This window comes from Puma concolor, chromosome D2 (assembly GCF_028749965.1).
Source record: "Puma concolor isolate L17-30 chromosome D2, mPumCon1.1.hap2, whole genome shotgun sequence".
NCBI lineage: Eukaryota > Metazoa > Chordata > Mammalia > Carnivora > Felidae > Puma > Puma concolor.
Genome location: NC_141677.1, coordinates 56,002,446 through 56,024,736, shown reverse-complemented (window position 1 = coordinate 56,024,736; position 22,291 = coordinate 56,002,446). Strand labels below are relative to the sequence as shown.

At 43.8% G+C, this 22,291-nt stretch overlaps 1 protein-coding gene across 4 annotated transcripts in view; it reads left to right on the top strand.

Moving 5' to 3' along the window:
- The window catches only part of ALDH18A1 (aldehyde dehydrogenase 18 family member A1), a 42,173-nt gene extending 20,243 nt beyond the window's left edge, over positions 1–21,930 (top strand). For all 4 annotated transcript variants that reach the window (XM_086680486.1, XM_086680484.1, XM_086680487.1 and 1 more), the window contains exons 8-18: positions 3,748–3,872; positions 5,280–5,424; positions 6,020–6,093; positions 7,245–7,338; positions 9,511–9,731; positions 12,295–12,432; positions 14,293–14,488; positions 14,594–14,715; positions 16,735–16,921; positions 17,947–18,042; positions 20,944–21,930. In XM_086680486.1, the coding sequence (XP_086536612.1) occupies positions 3,748–3,872; positions 5,280–5,424; positions 6,020–6,093; positions 7,245–7,338; positions 9,511–9,731; positions 12,295–12,432; positions 14,293–14,488; positions 14,594–14,715; positions 16,735–16,921; positions 17,947–18,042; positions 20,944–21,125 (1,580 nt within the window). In that variant the 3' untranslated portion in view covers positions 21,126–21,930. The remainder of the gene's footprint in view (positions 1–3,747; positions 3,873–5,279; positions 5,425–6,019; positions 6,094–7,244; positions 7,339–9,510; positions 9,732–12,294; positions 12,433–14,292; positions 14,489–14,593; positions 14,716–16,734; positions 16,922–17,946; positions 18,043–20,943) is intronic.
- The last annotated feature ends 361 nt before the right edge of the window (positions 21,931–22,291 follow it).

Genomic DNA, 22,291 nt, shown 5'->3' with positions numbered 1-22,291 from the left:
AGCTTTATACAGGTATAATTCACATACCATAGTAAACCAATAGTTCACCTATTTAAGACTTAGTTCATTGATTTTTAGTGTATTCATACAGTGGCTCAACCCTAACAATAGGTTTAGAACATTTTTATCACCACATTGTATCACCCCATACCCATCAGTGATCACTCCTCACTTCCCCCCAAATTCTCCAGCCCTAGGCAGCCTCTCATCTACTTTCTGTCTCTGTGGATTTGCCTATCCTGGACGTTTTACATTAGTGGAATCGTCAGTATGTGATCCTTGGTGACTGGTTTTCTTCACTTAGCATAATGTTTTCACGGTTCGCCGATGTTACAGCATCTGTCAGTATTCCTTTTCTTTTTCTTCTCAAAGAATACTCCATTGTGTATGTGCACCACGTTGTATTTACCCATTCATCGGTTGATAGACATTATGCTGCTGTGAACATTCATGTACACATTTTTGTGTGAACATGTTTTTTGTTTACCTAGGAGCAGAATTGATCATTTGGTAATTCTGTATGTGTTTAGCCTTTTGAAGAAGTGCCAGACTGGTTTCCAAAGCAGCTGCATCATTTTACATTCCTGCCAGCTCCATATGAGGGCTCTAGTCTCTCCACATCCTTGCCAACACTTACCCTTATAATCTGCCTTTTCATTATAGCCATCCTAGCGGGTGTGAAATGCTATTTCATTGTGGTTTTGATCACTTTCAGTTTGTAACATAAATCATGAGACACATTAAATGGGAGCCACTGCAGAATTCCAAGCTATGGGGCCACCGTGGTCTCATGTGTTAATCTGTTTTTCTCTGCTGTCCCCTTCCTCAAAGAAGGGTCCCTCTTGGCTCCAATTTGACTCTCCATTCACTATTCTCACTTTCCTAAGCTATGTCCATTTTACATTTTGACCCATAAGGAATATGGTAGCTGTGTCTAAAATAGGCCAAGTCTACAGGATCCCAAAAGTCCACCATTACATTCCCAGGAGATCAGGAAAACCTATTTAGTTTCCAACCCATACCCAAGGCAGGTTTCTTTGGCAGGACTTGTTTTCCAGTTTACACTCTAGTGGTGCAAGATTAAGGGCAGGGGCCTGCCTAGCGGAAGCAGAGGCAGATATAGATGGGTTGATCTGTCTTCTGCCCATGTGGGAAGTTCGATATATCATACTTGGATGTCAGTATTTTTACCTATAAGAAATCTTGGTACCATGTTTATCCACTGTAAATTTGAAATCTCAGGACAGGAACAGCTAGGTTGGGGTAAGAGTGAGCCACTCTGGAGATGAAGGCTTTTCAGTTAATCAACACATTTTTAAAAAAAAAATTTTTTTTAACGTTTATTCATTTTTTGATAGAGACAGAGCATGGGTGGGGGAGGGGCAGAGAGAGAGGGAGACACAGAATCCGAAGCAAGCTCCAGGCTCTGAACTGACAGCACAGAACCCAATGCAGGGCTCGAACCCACGGACCATGAGATCATGACCTGAGCTGAAGTCGGACGCCCAACTGACTGAGCCATCCAGGCACCCCTCAACAGATTTATATTGAATTTCTACTATGCTTAAATACTGTGTTAGGTGCTTTATAAATGTCAATTTATTGAATCCTTATAGCAATCCTGCAAAGCAGGTAGCTTAGCTTACTCAGATGAAGAAATTAAAAATTACATTCACACCAGTTAAATGGTGTATCCAGATTCACATAGTACCAGAGGCTGGTTTCACAACTAAATCTGTTCAGTTTAAAAATCTACACTCTTCCTCTCTTCTATACTGCTTTGCAAGGTAAAAGACATGAGTTTGAGAGATTAATACATAAAGCCCAATTTCAACTAGAGTCTAGTAAACTTTTTTTTTTTAAGTAGTCTCTGCACTGAACAAGGGCTCGAACTCATGACCCTGAGATCAAGAGTCACGTGCTCTTCTGACTGAGCCAGCCAGGTGCCCCTCTAGTAAACATTTTTAATGTAGCCTTGAACACCAAAATTGGTCATCAATGTTGATAGCATATGTCAGTACTTTCTTGTTAATTGCCAAACAATATTCCACCATGTAGATACACCACATTTTATTTACCCGTTCATCAGTTGATAGACATGTGAGCATTTATAACTAATGCTGCTATCCACATTTGTGTGCAAATGTACATGAATGTACGAAAAACAGGCTTGTGCTATTAACTCTTTTTTTTTTTTTTTTTTTTTTTTTTTAAATTTTTTTTTCAACATTTATTTATTTTTGGGACAGAGAGAGACAGAGCATGAACGGGGTAGGGGCAGAGAGAGAGGGAGACACAGAATCGGAAACAGGCTCCAGGCTCCGAGCCATCAGCCCAGAGCCCGACGCGGGGCTCGAACTCACGGACCGCGAGATCGTGACCTGGCTGAAGTCGGACGCTTAACTGACTGCGCCACCCAGGCGCCCCAACTCTTAATTAGTTATCCATTGAATGTTGATTTTTAGCACAATAATAAAATTTTGAATATGCTCTTGGTGGCTTTAAGAAGCTGCTATAAGGGAAAAAGAGGAGTAGGCAGACTATTAGAACTCTAGGCACTCCTCAGCATCTCTGGAGAAACTTTGTCTTAGGATTGTATAACCTTGCCCATGTTATTTTTGTATGAAACCAAAATAGCGTCAGAATCCAAGCCTGTGATCTCATATCGTAGTGCCTTCTGAGAAAACTCCATCCCTGAGTCCAAGAGCCGTGGAGTGCTGGGTTGCAATGGACAGAGGTTGGAGAGGTAGTTTTTCTCTCCCTGTAATTGCTGCCCATGGTTAGCACTGCTGCATTTATACCGGACCCTGATTCCCTCACTCCTCTGACTCCCCTTTTCCTGGAGGGGATGCATATAGCAGTATTGCATTAGAGATTTAGAATATGAAGCAGAAAGGGCTGTATTTTCACATGGGAAAAGTAGTAACTTAAACCAAAAACATCCCTGCCCACATGTCCTTGAGCCAGTCCCCAACCCCAGGCAGTTCCTCCCTGTACTTAGGCCTTGATGTGACTCCATTTTCACAGGCCCTTCATTTTTCTTTCCAAGGCTCCAACTGGCTATGTTTACAAGTGAAATGGTGAAGATTTTTAATCTTGGATTGTATGCATGTAACATTTCACGTAACTCATATTTTATATTATTCTACTCAACTATAAAAGGGACATGGGCTTTATGGTGATAAGTCCAGACTAAATGCCAAGAGTTGTATGCTCTTCTGCTGCCTCAGCATAACCTTCACAATGACTTCCCCATAACACAGGGATTATAATTAGTGACTGTTTCAAAGGATGCTGTGAGAGTTCATGAAAACCTGTCTCGCATTTCATCCCACTTGGAAATAGTCACATTATAGTATATGGCTATTACACTGTTTCTGCAGTAGCCACTCATTTTTTCCAGTTACTTCCTTAATTCAGCATCTTAAGTAGCAGTGGCAGAGGTGAGGACAGCTTCCCAGTAGACAGTGGAGTGGGCAGGGCTGATAAGTGTTGCACAAGGATATGGACATGCTGTGATGCTGGCAAACAGAATATAAAAGTATGTATGGAAAGTCCTGTTGCTGCTTTTCAGCATGGGTAGACTATACAGATCACTTGTTCTTTTTTCTGGTTAGAGCTGGTAGAACACAGACTTCATCTGGATCAGTCACGTACAGAGTGGTTGGCAAGTGCCCAGGGGTATGTCTGTCTTGGGGGGCATGCCTTCCATTAAAGCAATACTGCCAACTCCTGTCTACTTTTTAGGTCTCTTTGACAGCCCCCCAGGGTCAGATGACGCAAAGCTCATTGATATATTTTATCCCGGAGATCAGCAGTCTGTGACCTTTGGAACCAAGTCAAGAGTAGGCATGGGTGGCATGGAAGCCAAGGTAAGGGTCTGATGCTGTTACTGCCTATAACAGCTAAAAAAACCAAACAATATTTTACCCTTTTTGCTTTTTTTTTAAGTTTTATTTATTTAAGTAATCTCTACACCCAACATGGGGCTAGAACCCACGACCCTCAGATCAAAAGCTGCACACTTCTCCGACTGAGCCAGCCAGGTGCCCCTACCCTTTTGACTTTTGTGATTGTTTGGGGGCTAATGGCTAAAATACGAGGCACATACACACTTAAATGTGCACATCTCTAAATACAGGTATAATGCATATTGTGTACCTATATTTTGTCATGTCTGTATATGTATTCTCTTATATTACATAGTGTGTTCATGTTATAAAGTCGTCAAGGGCAGGCTCCCTCTCTCCCTCTCCCTCTATATATAATTTTTTTTTTTTAAGTTTATTCTGAGAGAGTGACAGCACGAGTAGGGGAGGGGCAGAGAGGGAGGGAGACATAGAATCTGAAGCAGACTCCACGCTCTGAGCTGTCAGCACAGAGCCCAACGTGGGGCTTCAACCCACGAGCTGTGGGATCATGACCTGAGCCAAAGTTGGACGCTTAGCTGACTGAGCCACCCAGGCACCCCCTACTTTAAAGATTTTCTTAAATTTTTTTTTAAGTTTATTTATTTTGAGACTGAGAATGTGAGTGGGGTAGTGGCAGAGAGAAGGGAGAGAGAGCATCCCAAGCAGGCTCCGCACTGTCAGTGCAGAAAGCCTGATGCAGGGCTTGGAACTCACAAACTGTGAGATCATGACCTGAGCTGAGATCATAAGTCAGGTGCTTAATGGACTGAGCCACCCAGGGACCCCAAGATTTTTTATTTTTTTTAAGTAATCTTTACACCCAACATGGGGCTCGAACTCACAACCCTGAGATCAAGAGTCACATGCTCTATTGAGGAAGCCAGCCAGGTGCCCCCACTCAACTATTTCTTACGAAATCTTCCAAAAATTTTTCTCTCTCATTAATTGTTCTAAAAAGTAATACTCTTAAGATACAGCATCAATTGTAGGAATGGCAAAGACCTACAAAAGAGATCTACAAAAGTTAAAAGAACTCAGGATCAGATTCTGGTTAAACACCAGGCTGGACACTATGTCGAGGCACAGTAAGTCAAATGTAGAAGTTATGAGTCCTAGTACTAGAGAGTCTTTGAACACTGAGCACAAAAGGCAGATTGGCTCATCTTTAGTACGTGCCAGATTTGGGCTGGAGAGAGAGAGAGCAAGGGCTGAGTGTGTTTTCAGAGCTTCTGAGTTGTTCAAAACATTCCTGCATATACTTCAATTGCTCACTATCACATTGTATTCTCTTTTTGCGAGTTTAAAGTATGGATGACTAGACCCTGCAAAAGTCTGAATGTTATGTTGGGATCTAACCTCTCCTATTAGGTGAAAGCGGCCCTCTGGGCTTTGCAAGGTGGCACTTCTGTGGTTATTGCCAACGGAACCCACCCAAAGGTGTCTGGACATGTCATCACAGACATTGTGGAGGGAAAGAAAGTTGGCACCTTCTTTTCTGAAGTAAAGCCTGCAGGTAAGTAGTTCCTCATTGAGTAGTCACACCATGGCCTAAATGAGACCGAAGATTGAGCTCTCCTCTAGGAGTAGAGATCACAAAATTGACGTGTTGATATTCTGAAGTACGGTATTGTTTCAGACACTCTTTGCAAAATTGGACTTTGCTTTGCTTTTGTAAAGTTTAGCGAACCTGCCCAACGAGGCTTCCCATTCTCTCTAAAACCACTATGTTAAAGAATATGAGCATCCATTCTCTTAAGAAACATTTGCTAGACCTATGCTAGAGGCCTAGAAATGCAAAGACACTTAAGACAGTAAGACATGGTATGTACTCTCAATTGTTTGCAAAGATACTGCCATATAACCTACATTCAGAAATGCCAACACATTAGAGAATATAAGCTAAAGTGGAATTGAAAAGAACTCTACGAGATGTAACTTACCCCAGAAATATAGACAAGTTTCTTGTGTTTATGCCTGAGTTAATCTAGTGTATTCTTTTGCCATTTTATTTGTCTGAGTGACCTCTAGGAAGCAAGCACACCACGTTATGAGTCTGTGCACGTGCTGGGTTGCTGTCCATGATCTGATGTTTGCAAATATTCTTACAGGTCCTACCGTTGAACAGCAGGGAGAAATGGCTCGAGCAGGAGGAAGGATGTTGGCCACTTTGGAACCTGAGCAGGTAATAACCTTTGCTAATAGTTTGGTTGGTTTTCAGACTGAGTCATGCTGTGAGGATTAGTGCACAGTCAAGGCTGCCATGTCCCCCTCCATTCCTCTTGTCCCCACAGAGTTATTCTAGTTACAAGTGAGATTCAGATTTGTTCTGCCTTTTCTCTCTCTAAATTTTATTTTCCCTTTTGTCTTTTGTAGTCTGTGGCCTAAGGTAGCTTTTTATCACTATGTTTTGATCAAAAACATCATGAACATGGTGAGACCAAGGAGATTTCCTAAGCCTGCCACATACTGGACATGGAAATGTAGGAAAACTGCTTATTCTAACACATCTGAGTCCCCTGACTTACCCATTAGATGGAAGCTCCAGAGCCTGCCCTCTAGTCAGAGCCTGCCCACAGTGAAGTGGCAGACACTGCAGGTCTGGAAACAAGGCAGTCACGGAAGCTGGGGATTGGCTTCTCAAAGCCTGTGTTGTTAAGGATGTTGTGTTTAGATTTTTTTCTAGGGAGCACTTTGGCCTGAGAAAAAAGAAAACTTTAAATAACTACAAGTAGAGAAAGGAAAGCAAAGGAAGAGCTTAGCCTCTCTCTCTAAACCACTTCCCTTGGCTTCTTCAGTGATCACACTGATTTGCCACACTTTTTAACCTAGGTGGGTAAGGATTGAGATCCCTTCAAGCATCCAGGACTGGGTTTTCCCCTTTGAGTGAATTCATTAAGTAAGTAATTGTCAAAATTGTCAAAATAAGTAATTGTCAAAATTCACTTAATAAATTATATAGCCAGTGAAACTGAGTATGCAGAGATGTATGTATCATGCCAATTCAAAATGCTAGCCCCCATCTTGGGTTTGGGGACTGATTGTATAATTCATTGTGCCTTTTCCCCACTACTGGGCCGTGGTCTGCTAATCATAATAATCAGGAATGGTAAAAGAGGAAGAAATACAAGAAGTAGAAGGAGATTAGTAGTGAGAGAGGAAGGAAAAAATGAGGGGAGCTGAGGTGTGTAATGGTTGATAGGATGTAAGGAGATTTCAGTCAATGATGACTTTGCATTTAGGAGCAAGGCCTGGCTCATTCAGAGGAGTAGGTTTAATGGTATGGGTTCTTCTCGGATTAATGTATTTGCTTGTTTGTTTTACCTTTCTTCCTAGAGAGCAGAGATTATCCATCATCTGGCTGATCTGTTGACGGACCAGCGTGATGAGATCCTGTTAGCCAACAAGAAAGACTTGGAGGAGGCAGAGGGTAAGGACCACTCAATTTGGAGTCAATGTTACGGAGGGTTTGGTTTTGGTTTTTGTTTTTTGTTTTACTAATAATTCTTACAGTGTAGTCTGCCTAAAGACAAGATTGTTACATGGGGCACCTGGGTGACTCAGTTGGCTAAGCGTCTGTCTTTAGCTCAGGTCATGATCTCATGGTTCATGGGTTTGAGCCCCACATCAAGCTCTGCGCTGTGTGGAGCCTGCTAGGGATTCTCTCTCTTACTCTTTCTCTGCCCCTCCCCTCCTCATGCTCTTTCTCTCTCTCTCTTTCTTAATAAATAAATAAAAACTTTTAGGAATGTAAAAAAAAAAAAAAAAAGATTGTTATAGAAGAAATTTTATATTATGCATCATTTTTATTAAAGGCAGCTTGCTAGTATTCAAATTATGCATACCATCTCCAGCTCCTTTCCCAGATGCTCTAGTACAGCCCTCCAAAGGAGCTTTTTCTGTACCCACAGGTCATGAGCCATGGATACTATGGCAGTTTCAGGACAAAAAAGAAAAATACTAAGGACTGTTTTAGACATTTCACTAATAGCAGCCAACACCTAAGTAAGGCCTTTCTGTGTGAAGAAATCTTTGATGATAATCTTATACAGTTCTTTAAAGTAAAAGAATTAAGACCCACTGAGGTTAAAGCTGTTGCTCAAGGTCACACAATTAGTTATTGGCAGAAGTCTGACTTCTGACCTCAGTTCTGTCTCTCTGGAAATTCATAAGGACGCACAGTGGCTTACGAACGAAGTCCTGGCTATGCATGAGCATGGTGGTCCCCTTTGACTTGCTAAGTCCTTTTTAGGAAATTTATCATAAGAAACTATTTCAAGAAGAGAAAACTGCTCTGTATGTAAAGATTCTTGGAGCAGGGTTATTTATCACACTGAAAACTGGAAACAACCTCAGTGTTTAACAGCATAGGTCTGGTTAAATGTGTTAAGCTGTGTCAACTCAGTGGAGTATGTAGTAGTAATTACAACAGTTTTGGCAACATGGAAAGCAAATATGCATTGTGAGGTGGAAAACTAGAATGTAACATTTAACATGCACTGTGTTTGAAACTTGATATTAACACATAGGGAAAAGTGAAGAAAACAGATTGATATAATTGGTTGGTAAAATGATGATTCAGCTTTTTTCTTAATATAAGGTAGGTTCCTCCTTTCCTAAGTAGAAAACTTTGTATTATTTTATCTTGGTGGGTGTGACTATAAAAAAGAAAGAAATTTTTCATCATCTCATTTCAACATTAACCATAGTAATGATTTGTGATATGTGATTCCACACGATTTTCCCTGGTACATATACATGTGTATATATGAATATGTGTGTGTGTGTGCAGAGAGAATCACACCATGCAAACAGTTGTATTTAAATTTAAAGAAAATTCTGAATATGAACTTACCATTATTAGGAGCACCTTGGTGGCTCCGTTGGTTAAGCATCCAACTCTTAATCTCAGTTCATGTCTTGATCTCAGGGTCATGAGTTTAAGCCCCATGTTGGGCTCTACACTGGCCATGAAGCCTACTTAAAAAAAGAAGAAAAAAGTGAACTTACTATAATTCTATTTAAGTTTTTATTTCAAAAGGAAACATCTTTATTGCTTCTGATTATAAAAATAAGGCAATCGTTATAAAACATTAAAATAATGCAGAAAGAGATCATCAGTGTTCTTGATGGCTTCCAGACATCTCCACATGCATATATGCAATATTTGTTAAATAGGATATTATCATACATGCTCTTTTGTAGTTTATCTTCTTCAAAAACTATATCCTGGACAGCTTTCCATGTCAGTACATATAGATATTTGTAATAACTGCCTGGTAGTTCATTGTCTAAATGTTTAAGCAGAATTTGATTTTATTATGTAAATACTGTGACAAGTATCCTCATTACATGCAAGTTTGCTCATGCGAATGACAAATTTCTGGAATTGAATTTGCTGGCACAGAGGGTATTGGTGTACATACCTTTACGTGTGAAATACACTGCCAAAAGCCCCCTAGAAAAACTAAGTGGCATGTCATTGTCTTCTCAAGACCCGCTAAATTCGTGTCTGTTCCTAACACAGTGCCGTGTGTTCGGTAAAGCAGCTGCAGCCTGTCCAGAGCCACTCCTTTATCATGTGTTCCTCACACCTCTTCAGGGAGACTCGCAGCTCCTCTGCTGAAACGTTTGAGCCTCTCCACATCTAAATTGAACAGCCTGGCCATCGGTCTACGGCAGATCGCAGCCTCCTCACAGGACAGCGTGGGGCGTGTTTTGCGTCGAACCCGAATTGCCAAAAACTTGGAGCTAGAACAAGTGACTGTCCCAATTGGAGTCCTGCTGGTCATCTTTGAGTCTCGCCCAGACTGTCTACCCCAGGTATGTGCCTGCTATTGGGGTAGGGGAAGAATATATTTTCAGGACCCAAAATCTTCCAAAGATGGTTTTCTTTTTTTCTTTTTTTGGTGAGAAGTTCTTATCTTTTTTTCTCCCCCAGAGATAAGTTTTTGAGACTTCTCAGGTGGTTCTTAAAGTAATTTATGTTATTGATTCTTCCAGTGATTCTAAAGTAGGTATTCATATGTCCATTTTATAGTTGAAGAAACTGAAGCTTATAGAAGTTACTATTCCTGTCACACTTATAACAGATGCATCTTCCCTAGCACAGTGCAGGAGCACATTTCTGTATGTCTTCACTCACTGGGGCACTGTGTTCCCTGACCACAGAACCCCTGCTAGCTTACTGCAAGGTCATTCATCTTGTAGCTGGTTTTCCCCATGTGAAAAAGACCCCTTTGTTCTCACTGTCACAGATGGCCTCCTGTAGGTAAATCTCTCAGGAAGAAGAACTTCCAGTAGTTAATGAAAACTAGAATGCAACCCTCTTTAAGGAATTTGACATATTACAGGCTAATGTTGAGAAATCATGTGTTTAAAAGATTTTTTCCAAGAAGCCATGCCTTGATACAGGGTGGCATTAGAGGGTTGTCCCACTGGTTACCCTAAACACTTTAAAATTTGGGGACAATTTTCCCACCAGACTGACCAGTAGGATGATACCAGCTTTTTCTTTTCACTAGCCTCAAAATCTCAAAGAGAATATCTATTTAAAAACATAAAACAGGGGTGCCTGGCCAGCTCAGTCAGTAGAGTGTGCAGCTCTTGATCTCGGGGTTGTGGGTTCAAGCCCCTTGTTGGGCATGGAGCCTACTTAAAATAAATAAATGAATATCTAAAGAAAAACAAAACAAAAACAGCACCTCTTTGCCATAGGGCACAGGGTGAGCACAGGAGCCTGAAATGCTTTGTGGTAAATATTCCCTGACATGACCTAAAACCAGATTGTTCACCCCATACCACGGGGTCTGTCCTCAGCCCCTGGTGGGTGCTGGCACACTGCCCCCTCTGGCCACACACCTGTTTGCAGAAATACCAAGTGAAAACTGTAGAACCCGAATCTGCTAGTAGGAATGAGTATGTGATGTTTTTTTGCTGCCTTTCATCTGTACTAACGGATACTTCACGTGGAGAAAGGTTTCTTCTCTAGCCAACTACAGCTCATGTTCTTCACCTGGGATCTTAACTCTGGATGGCATCACAGAATCCATGAATTGTAAAAAAATTGTATGCAGTTCTGTGTGCTAGTGCATTTATATAGAGAAGATTTACATTACTTTTTATAAGGGGTCCATGAGCAACAAAACCAATAAAGGATTAAGAGCCACTAATTGAGATTAACATGCTCAGGCAAGGTTTTTTAGTAAAGTTCCTTTTATTACATTATAAAAATGGGAAGATTTTCATTCATCCCAAGAACATTCAGAAAGTTAAACTTCAGGGGACTCCTGGGTGGCTCTGTCAGTTAAGCATCCTAGACTCTTGGTTTCGCCTCAGGTCATGATCTCGCAGTTCATGAGTTCGACCCCCACATTGGGCTCCATGCTGACAGTGCAGAACCTGCTTGGGATTCTGTCTCTCCCTCTCTTTCTGCCTTTCCCCCACGTGTGAGTGCATGCGTACTTTCCCTCTCTCTCTCTCTCTCTCAAAATAAATATATAAACTTTAAAAAAAAAGTTAAGCTTTAGGCCTTAGATAATCAGGTCAGAGTCATTAATTCTGCTTTAAGAGGGTAACTAACCCTCCTCCTGGGTGGCCTGCTTTTTCACTGGAGTATTTCTGCAAACAGGTGTGTGCCCAGAGGGGGCAGTGTGCCAGCACCAGCCAGGGGCTGAGGACAGATCCCGTGGTATGGGAGTCCTTGGTGAACAAGCTGGTTTTAGGTCATGTCAGGGAGTATTCACCGCAAAGCATTTCAGGCTCCTGTGCTCACCCTGTGCTCCCTGCTTGTGCTCCTTTCCCAGAAATCTCCACCACAGCTTGTCCAGGGTCTGACGGGTCTCTAGTCTGCTCCAGGTTCTCAGCACCAACATTTAGAGCTCTCAGAATAGTTACAGGGCCAGAGGAAGATGTGGCCAGAGAGGCCACCCAGCCTCAGCCAGAGGCAGCTAAGCTCCCTGTCCTCCACCAGGGCCCAAGTGGGGAGGGGGCCATGTGACGCTGGCCACTTAGGTTACTTTGCTAATGGTGCTAAGGAAGCTGTATAGTTTAGTTCCTGAGATTGGGTGCTTTGGCTCTGGAGTCAAGACTTCTGGCCCTGCCAGTTATAAGCTATGAGACTTTGGGGAGTCACTAACTTCTCTGGGCTTCAGTGTCCTTATCTGTAAAGCAGGAGATAAAACAAGTATTTAATTCATTGGGATATCATGAAGTTTGAACAGATTAGGCCTTATAAGGGCCTAATGACAGGCCTTATAAAAGTGCTCAGCAAACACTGTTACTATATTATATAAAAATCACTATAGTATATAAAGTGCTCTGTGAATGCTGTTATTATTACTGCGTTTTCTCTTTGGTTCACTGCTGTCTCCCCTTTGATCTGCAGGTGGCAGCCTTGGCTATAGCAAGTGGTAATGGCTTATTACTCAAGGGAGGGAAGGAGGCCACACACAGCAACCGGATTCTTCATCTTTTGGCCCAAGAGGCCCTCTCAATCCATGGAGTCAAGGAGGCCATACAGCTGGTAGGTCCCTGGGAATGAGCCACATCAGACCCAGAGGGGTTCAGTTTGGCGTTTGGGTGTTTGAAGCAAAGCTTACGTAGGTCACGTAAGGCCAAGCCATTTTTATAGGCAAGCTTGACCGGAACAGGGGCTTCCTGGTCCACATGGGTCTTTAGTGGCTTAGTGATTTAGGGCAAGTCAGATGAGACAGATTTTATGAAAGTTTGTCATAAACCATTGTGCAGCATGTAAGAATGAGGTCATGCTATTATCATTATTGTTATTATGCTCATTATTTTAACCACTGTCTCACTCTCCTCAGTCATCAGGTGGAGTTTTTGAACTAGACAGTAGTAGGTACAGCTTACTGAAAACTTGCTGTGGGCAAGGCAGTTTCCGTCCGTTGTCTCATTCAGTCTTCACATAACCCATAACAGGAATGTGCCATCAGAACGAGGGGGAAAAACAGGCTCAGTGGTGAAAGTAACTCACCTAAAATCACGCAGTCTGTTGTAAAGTTTACATTTGAACCTGGGCTAATTGCAGATCCTTCTCTTTCTCCATCAAGGCCTACTTACTCTGACATTCCAGGATTCTGCTGGTTGCTGGGGCAGTGTTTATAAACCCACTGCATTACGTGCCCCATAACAGGAATTGGGTTTTTTTGTTTTTTTTGTTTTTTGTTTTTTTTATGGCACCACAGGGGGTGGAAAGGGCACAGATTTTAGGGATTCAGATCCCAGCTCTACCACATCCTACCTTAATCAGACAGGTTTCCTCCCACCCCCACCCCTCTTCCTATTGATGTATAACATCCATACAGTAAAGTATACAGATCTTACCTGAAAAACTCTGTGACTTTATCCAAATATCCCCGTACACACATACGTAGCCACCAGCCATATCCAACTGTGGAACACTTCTAGCACCCCAGAAGGCTCCCTTGTGCCCTTCCTGATCAGTATGCCCCACCACCACCAAGTAGCCCCTTACTTACTTCTTTCACATTCACCTTTCGCTTATTCTTGAACTTCATTATAAATGGAATCATACAAAATACACTCTTCCGTGTTATGTTTCTTTTGTGTATCTTTGTGTCTGTGAGAACCATCCATATTGTTACATCCAGCAGTAGTTTTCTCTTTTTATCACCATGTGGTATTCCATGTATGTGTGTATACTGCAGTTATCCTTTCTTTTGTTGGCTAACTTTTGGGTTGTTTCCAGTTTTGGGTTATGCAGAATAAAATTGTTACAAACGTTCTCATACATATGTATTTGTGTTTCTCCTGTAAATAACATGACCATATGGGTGAATTAAAAATCAAGAGGAAGAGAAAAGGCCATCATCATCTCAGTGTCCTGAAACCAGGGCTTCACCCCAGGGGAGAGCTTGTCAGCGGCACCCGTGGAGAAGCAGGACTCCTTAGCAAGACCCAGCCGGTCCTGAAGGCTGTGGTTGGAGAAGCCACAGGGCAGCACCTCCATTGTGATCCTCCTGGCCAGCCATAATCTGTAGCTCCTCTGACTTCCAGAGGTAGCACTTGGTACCTTGGTACCATTTTGAAAATTATCTGCCCTGAGTTGCAGTGTGTTGTGTCCTAGTCGTATCTTTCCTGCTAGACTCTGAGCTCTTAGACAGCTGGGACATGTCCTCCTGTTTTGTAATGCAGAGCACAGCACCTAATGTGTAGTGTTTGGTTAAGTATTTGGTAGATGATATCAGGACTCTTACTTTTGGAATAAGTTTTCACAGCACCTGATTTAGTTCTCCTGAGGTACAGACTTTTGTACAGACTTTTATCCGTAAAAGGGGTGCTGCTACTTTGTATTTCATGAGGTCAGATGTCATTTTTCTGTTTTTATTCTCTACCTCTTCAGGTGAATACCAGAGAAGAAGTGGAAGATCTTTGTCGCCTAGATAAAATGATAGATCTGATTATTCCACGTGGCTCTTCCCAGCTGGTCAGAGATATCCAGAAAGCTGCTAAGGGGATCCCGGTGATGGGACACAGTGAGGGGATCTGCCACATGTATGTGGATTCAGAGGCCAGCGTCGATAAAGCCACCAGACTGGGTGAGCTAGATGGGGCCTCTGCTGTGTGCAGGCAGAATATTTAGCAGATCCTCTGTGACTTGGGAGCATGTTAATAGAAACAATTATTTGTCTTCCTTCTTTCAGTCCGAGACTCTAAATGTGAATATCCAGCTGCCTGTAATGCTTTGGAGACTCTGTTAATTCACCGAGATCTGCTGAGAACACCATTATTTGACCAGATCATTGACATGCTGAGAGTGGAACAGGTACAAGTCCACAGGACTCCTGTGTCCCTTCCTGTCTTCCATTTTGAGATATAGAAGCCTGTGGGTAGCTGCCTTACCATTTAAGGCAATTTAAGAAGCAATACTTTTGAGCATCTGCTGTGTACGGAGTTCTGTGCTAAGTACACAGAGAGGAGTAAAACCTATCCCTGCCTTCTCACAGTCTAGTAGATAGAAGAAACCCATGCTCACATAGCTGTATTACAAAGTGGAATGTGGTAAGTGCTAAGAGAGGTCAAAGATAAGACAGATCACATGGCAGCCCACTAAAAGGACTGTTTCTGGAACCATTTATTCAGGCGGCATAGTTTAAAGTTTATGTTTCTGAACACGCGTTTCTGTTGGATTTGGTTTGAAAAGATTGCACAGAAAAGTTTTCAAACCAGAAATTTATGTGTCCACCTTGCCACTAGGGCCTTCAATTAACCAATATTAATGTACTTAATACAGTGGTATTTGGGAGTCCACAATTTGTATGATGTTCTCTCTGGAATATTTTATTACCATTCCATTGAGGTTATAAAAACCAGTGCCAGTAAGTTTCACACAAGTGTATGTTCCATCTTAAATTCCTAATTGCACAAAAAAAAAAAAAAAAAAAAAGATGCTCTCCAGGCAAAAATGGATAGCCTTAAGCTTTCTGGCAGAACACATTGTAAGCTTTAATATCTGATGCCATGGCACCCTTTCAGAATTATGTAAATAAACACAGTATCTGGATAAAGTGGCTGCTGGCCTTGGTTGCTTTGACCCTGAGTGTGTGTCACTTCCCTTTCATCCTTTAGCTGGAAAAGAAGGCTCTAGTCAGCTTGTAAATGGACATGGTCCCTGTGAGAACCTGAAAGGATTGTTTTGAAAATGAAAATACACCACAAATTAAAATGGGGTCAGATCACATGATCACTCATGTTTGGAGCCTTACTTGACATTACTGGCACCTATGTATGCCAAACACCACACTGGACTGGGCTGGACTAGACAGGAGGAAACTCTCCTTTAGCCAGGAATAAACCCCTCCAGTCCTGATTGAGACACAAACCTATGATATTCTTAGTCATTCAAGTCAAGATTGCCTTGAAATTCCTCAGATCAACATCAGTCAATATGTGTACCTCATCTTTGTGTTGCGGGAGGTAAACCAGCAGGGTGACTTGCCCAGAGTGAGGGCTCAGGGATGGGTTTCCTGTCCACGAAGAAGGTGGTTGGACCCTAGGCCCGGAGAAAGTGGAGTTGCAGGTAGAAGGGCCTCAGGAGCAACAAGAACAGGACATGCTCTGCTTGTTGTAACTTGAGCAAAGGCAAAAGCTTGGTCCCAAAGAACCAAGCCATGGGAGGTCTCAGAGAGTGAAGCCTAAGTGGGATCAGACTTATGACTGGGGCCTTCAGTGACCAGTCTCCAGTTCTTAAATTCCTCCAGCCAGGAGCAGGATGGTGCTGAGCTGAGCCTAGAGCTGGGGCCTGACTGACAGAGTTGGAAATCTGACAGGTAACCATGGTTTGAGGCGGTTGGTTACCAAGTGCTCTTTTCCTCTGCAGCACAGTTAGGACTTATCCAGAGAGAAGGGAGTAGAAATATATACAGGCCATCTCCTCCTTTCCATGTGAGTCCAAGACTACGTGTCCCGTATGCGGGGAATGGGATTTTTATAGCCAAGTGTTCATCTTAGTAAGATGCCAGCAGTCAAGGCTTATGTCAGTAGCCTGTTAAATGCCTTGCACATTCTTAACATTCAAAGGCTTCCTGCTTAAATCGCTGCTCCAGTTTTACTGAAGGCCCATTGCTGGCAAGTGGCCAGTCAGCATTTTCGAAAGCAGAGCATCCTGGAGGGTGGTGGGCTGCTCCTAAAAGGAAGTCGAAGGCTGGTTTAGTTGTCCAGGCCACGGCAGCCATGGGCTCCTCCCCTGCAGGCTCATCTGGCTGTTTGATTCTAGACGAAGAAGAGTGAACTGACTGACTGCTCTTGGGTTTATATTGTTACCTCTCGACTTCCTCTGTTCCAGGTGAAAATTCACGCGGGCCCCAAGTTCGCCTCCTATCTGACCTTCAGCCCCTCCGAAGTTAAGTCCCTCCGAACTGAGTATGGGGACCTGGAATTGTGCATTGAAGTGGTGGACAGCGTCCAGGAGGCCATCGACCACATCCACAAGTATGGCAGCTCGCACACAGATGTCATCGTCACGGAGAACGGTCAGTGTGCGTGTGCACACGTGCTTCAAGTGTGCAGCACCTGCTTTTTCTGCTTTGGTCTCCGTGGGGTCCAGCACCTCTCAGCCCTTCTGGCTGCAGGAAAGCATAGTCTGAATACACTAATGATAATACCTGGCGTTGGTTGGATTCACGGGTCTGCTGCGTGCTCTCACATCTGCCACATTATATTGTCACAGCAGCCCCAGGGGAGGAGGTGGGGAAGAGATGGTTAGCTCCACTCTGAAGATGACTCCCTCTGTGTCAAGGTATTACCTTTGAACTTCTACAGCAGTCTTTCCGGGTTATGGGAATAAACCCATTTACAGCTGAGGAAACCTAGGCTCGGGAGGTTAAGGGCAGAAGCAGCTCACCACACTCATTCACTCCACAGATAAGTACTGAGAGATACACGTAGGTGTCAGGCACTGGAGGCCCAGCAGTAAAGGCAGCCAGTGGTAAATGGCCTCCTCCGAGGATCTACAGACGGTTTATTGGGGAATCACAACACCACCAGTTTGAATAGCTGACGTTTACTGAGCACTTACGTGTGCTAGGCTCTGGGATGAGTGCTTTGTGGATGCCAAGTCATTTTATTCTCTATACAACCCTATGAGCTAGGTAATATTGCCAGTCTGCATTTTGCTCTGGCACAGAGAGCTTCAGAAACCTGCCCCAGGGTCACCCAGCTATTGAGTGTGGAATTGGAATTCAGACTTAGGCATTCTCACACTGGAGCCTATAAATAATATAGTCAGGCCGTTGCAGCATCAAGGGTATGTCTACAGGGGGAGATCTGGACTCCAACCCAGTCTTTCCCAGGCAGTTACTCTTTCCATAACAGGGACTGATGAAGCTGGTTAACCTTCTTCCTCTTTAGATTTTTTACAACCCTGCGTGTTTAATGTGTGGAGAAGCTCTTCAGGGGCCTGGCCCCAGCCCCAATCAGTCACCAGTGCATGACTGGAAGGAGGGATGTTCTCCATGGGTTGGTCACCTTAACTCGGTTTCTTCTCTTTATGCTGCAGAGAAAACAGCAGAGTTCTTCCTCCAGCACGTAGATAGTGCCTGTGTGTTCTGGAATGCCAGCACTCGCTTCTCTGATGGCTACCGCTTTGGACTGGGTAAGAAAGATTCTGGTCAGGAGAGAAAGGAGACCCTTTGTGAATCACTATGTGGTACAAAGAGCATAGTGAGGGTGGAGGAGACACCTCTGCTTTACAGTCACATGCTTGATCAAGATGATAGGGACAGAATTGTGGGAGGGAGGTTGATGAGAAAGAATAGTAACAACAATGAGCCAGGAGAAGTCCTGTCTGTAAGCATTTTGCATGCTAAGAAGGTAGGTATTTGTCTTTTCTTTTTCATAGTTCTTTGAGATTAAGAGAAGTGAAGTAACTTGCCCAAAGTCACCCAGCTGTCTTTTAGACCCAAACTTGGGGGCGCCTGGGTGGCGCAGTCGGTTAAGCGTCCGACTTCAGCCAGGTCACGATCTCGCGGTCCGTGAGTTCGAGCCTCGCGTCAGGCTCTGGGCTGATGGCTCAGAGCCTGGAGCCTGTTTCCGATTCTGTGTCTCCCTCTCTCTGCCCCTCCCCTGTTCATGCTCTGTCTCTCTCTGTCCCAAAAATAAATAAACGTTCAAAAAAAAAGAAAATTTAAAAAAAAAAAAAAAAATAGACCCAAACTTGTACAAGTCCAAAGCCTGGGTTGCTCCCACTACTGTATGGCAGACCACAGCATGTCCACATGCACAGGTTGTGACAGGTGTACATGCCAAGGTCTCTCAAGAGCACTGCTGTGGCAGACTTATTGCTTCAAAGAGACGTAGCCAGGTTGCCTGAGAGTGAGGAGTTCCCCATGAGGACAGGACATAAGAAGGGTTAATACGTATGCTGGGCATCGGAAATAAACAGGTGAGCCCAGAGGTGCAAGGGTGACTTCTAAAACAGACCTCTGAAATAAAAAGCTTCAGAAAGACACCCTCTCCCCTTCTGTTTAGAAATAAAACCTCCAGGGGCACCTGGCTGGCTTAGTCAGTGGAGCATGCGACTCTTGATTTCCGGGTTGGTAGTTCAAGCCCCACATTGGTATAGAGATTACTTAAAAATAAAATCTTTAAATTTTTTTTTTTTCAACGTTTATTTATTTTTGGGACAGAGAGAGACAGAGCATGAACGGGGGAGGGGCAGAGAGAGAGGGAGACACAGAATCGGAAACAGGCTCCAGGCTCTGAGCCATCAGCCCAGAGCCCGATGCGGGGCTTGAACTCACGGACCGCGAGATCGTGACCTGGCTGAAGTCGGACGCTTAACCGACTGCGCCACCCAAGCGCCCCAAAAATAAAATCTTAAAAAAAAAATTTTTTTTAATAAAAAGAAAGAAAATCTCTATTCCCCAGTATAAGGATTTTTCAGTGTCTGGTTTTCAGGGGTGCCATTATACAGAGCTCCAGTAAGGCATTTATGACACATCTGAGCATTATTTCAACACTGAAAATAAAACATTTTAATCTTTCTGAACTCTTAAATAGATGATCTGCCTAGAGAAGTACTTCTCATTGAATTACAGAAGGTAGTTAAAGAGAATTTTACTCAGTTATTCTTAATCATTAGACCCTTTATCATTAATTGCCTGTTTCTGTTATGTTGGGCTTTTGATTTAATTATATCAGTTGCACTGATATAATTGTATTCCATGTTATTGGAAGAAGAAATAGCAGCATACTTTCAAGGACTGAGGTGTCCAGGTTTCAACTGAAAGCCCACGATAGCGGAGAGCAAAAGTCCATTGTCTTTCCATCACCTACGTAGAGCAAACACTCAAACGCTGGTTGAGTTAAATTCTTATGAAGTGCGTTGATAACAGTGACAGGTGATGTTTATTGAGCATTTACATATTCCTTGCACTGTGCTAAGTATATCACATGCATTGTCTCACTTAGTTCTACATGACAGATTCTATTATTTTCCTCATTTTCCAAGTGAATTGAAGCACGAGAGACAGGCAACATGCCCGACGTCATGAGGTCTCTATGCTATTAAAGCAGAATCTGAATCCAGTGGTCACATGGTCCATGCCAGCCACCACCCCCAAGCACATCCCCACTCAGGTGTCTCTGCCCCTGCTGGTCTCTGCCTGTACCACCTCTCCACCTGCCCCTCCCCTGCCCATCTCCTTGTCACTGTTCAGCTTTTGGAGGCTCTCCCTAACCACTCCACCTGTGTGAAGGCCACCCTGCCCACATGGTCTGTCACAGCACCCTTCCCTGCACTCCCATCACCACATGAAATCATTTGCTGAACCGTTCTTTGGCTGCCTTGCCCACAAAAGTATAAGCTCCATGAAAACACCACCTCATGTCATTTATTCACCACTGCCTCCCCCAGGCCCAGCACGGTGCCTTGTACATAGTACTTGCTCAGTAAAGTTGTGACACACAAGGGAACCCTGCCTCCACTGTGTACCATGCAGAACGCCCACCTAGACTCAGGAAGACCCTTAATGCCCAAAGTCTAGGCCTAGAACAAGAGAGAAGGAAAATGAGCAGCCACCTCTTGTGTATTCAGTAACTGTCAAATGAGTACATGTGCTAAGAATTCTGGGGGATACTGAGAACATGTCCCTTACATTCTGGAACTTAAAGTTTGGGGGAAATGTTTTTCATCTTTATACTGGACATTGTTGTATACCTCAAAAAATGCCCAAATGTCAAATTGTGATACATAGTCCAGACCTATGTCTGGATGATACCAGAGCCAGCACTCCTAGTCTTGTCAAAATGCATTTGGGATAAAAGTGCACAAAAGAGGCCCACACAGTGTGTTTCATTAGGAGGGGACTCCATTGTGATTCATAGTAACCAGAGAGCACATTGACAGGGACCATGGAACTCAGGCGGGTCTGGGGAGGATGGAGTGGGCAGGGCGAGAGGGTGCCAGGTTGGGAGAAGAGAGAGCTGTGGGTCTGGTGGACGGACAGGAAGCGGAGGCTGGGGAAGCCGCAGCCTCATCCGTGCTTTTTCTCAGGAGCTGAAGTGGGCATCAGTACGTCACGGATCCACGCACGGGGACCAGTAGGATTGGAGGGACTGCTCACTACAAAGTGGCTACTGCGGGGGCAGGACCACGTGGTCTCCGATTTCTCTGAGCACGGAAGTTTGAAATATCTTCATGAGAACCTCCCTGTGCCTCAGAGAAACACCAACTGAGAAGAGCTGGGAAGGATTCAAGAGGTCTTCACAGTTAAGATGGTCTTAAGCATCTCGTCATGTCCTGGATGAGCCAGGTGCCATCTCCCTCTTCCTAGAAGGGTCTGCCTCTGGGAAAGTGTACCACGAAGCTTTTGGGCTCAGTGTGACAACACCGCTCTTGGCTAACGCGCGTATTCCAATTCACCCTTCTCTACGTTAGAAAATAACCACCATGGACGGGGACTTTGCTTCTCACAGTCCAGTTCCCTGCAAGGATAGAAGCAGAAAGGTGCAGCTTCCCCCCATAAAAGGCAATGGAAAATCATGGCCACTTTTACCTTTTTATCGCCTCAATGAGGTAATGTCTCCCCTGGCATTTGGTTGGCGCTAGAGCCCATCACACCTAATATGTCTTTCCACATTTCATTTCTTCACGCTTACAGTCCGTTTCAGAAAGGAAAGATTTGGAATTTAGAAGAGGGGCAGCTCTCCTTTTTGGCATTCTCATCAGAAACAGTTGCAAAAATGGACTGAATCATTTCCACCAGGAAGATTGACTTTTTGTATTTATTGTGGAGTAAATCTACGGAAGCATTCCAGATGCTCACCCCTGTCCAGACCCAGAGGACCCGGCGTTACCCAGAATGCAGTTGGAACCTGGAGCTGCGAGTCCCAGGAAGAAGTACCTATAGCAATCATGCTTGAAATTTTTATATGAATTACTTTGTCTCCTGCCCTTTCCCTCCAAAACAAAAATTAAAGGGTTATTTTAATACTTTGGATTCCTCCCCCTTTTTGAGAAATAAAGTTCTTATGAAAAGCCTGTGTGCATGGTTAACGTTCTCGTCCTTACTTGTCGTTGCCCTCTTCTTCCTCTGCCCTCCCCGTGGTCCTCACACCCTGCTGTTATGCACTGGCTCTTCTCTGGAAGTTGGTTGGAGAGAGTCCATCTGCTACATGTGTCAATGGAGGCGGTACAGGCAGATCTCAGGACGGACCCAGACTGAGAGAGGGGGAAGGAAAACAGGAGATGGAGCCCAGGAGCATAAGGACTGAAAACGGGAAGGACTGAAGAGCGGCTACGTACGGCACAGATGTGCTGCCATTGTGCCAAGGTCCACACAGCATCCACTTGGCCACAGCCCCAGCCAACATCCTTAGTTCACTTTGGATGACCCTCCCTC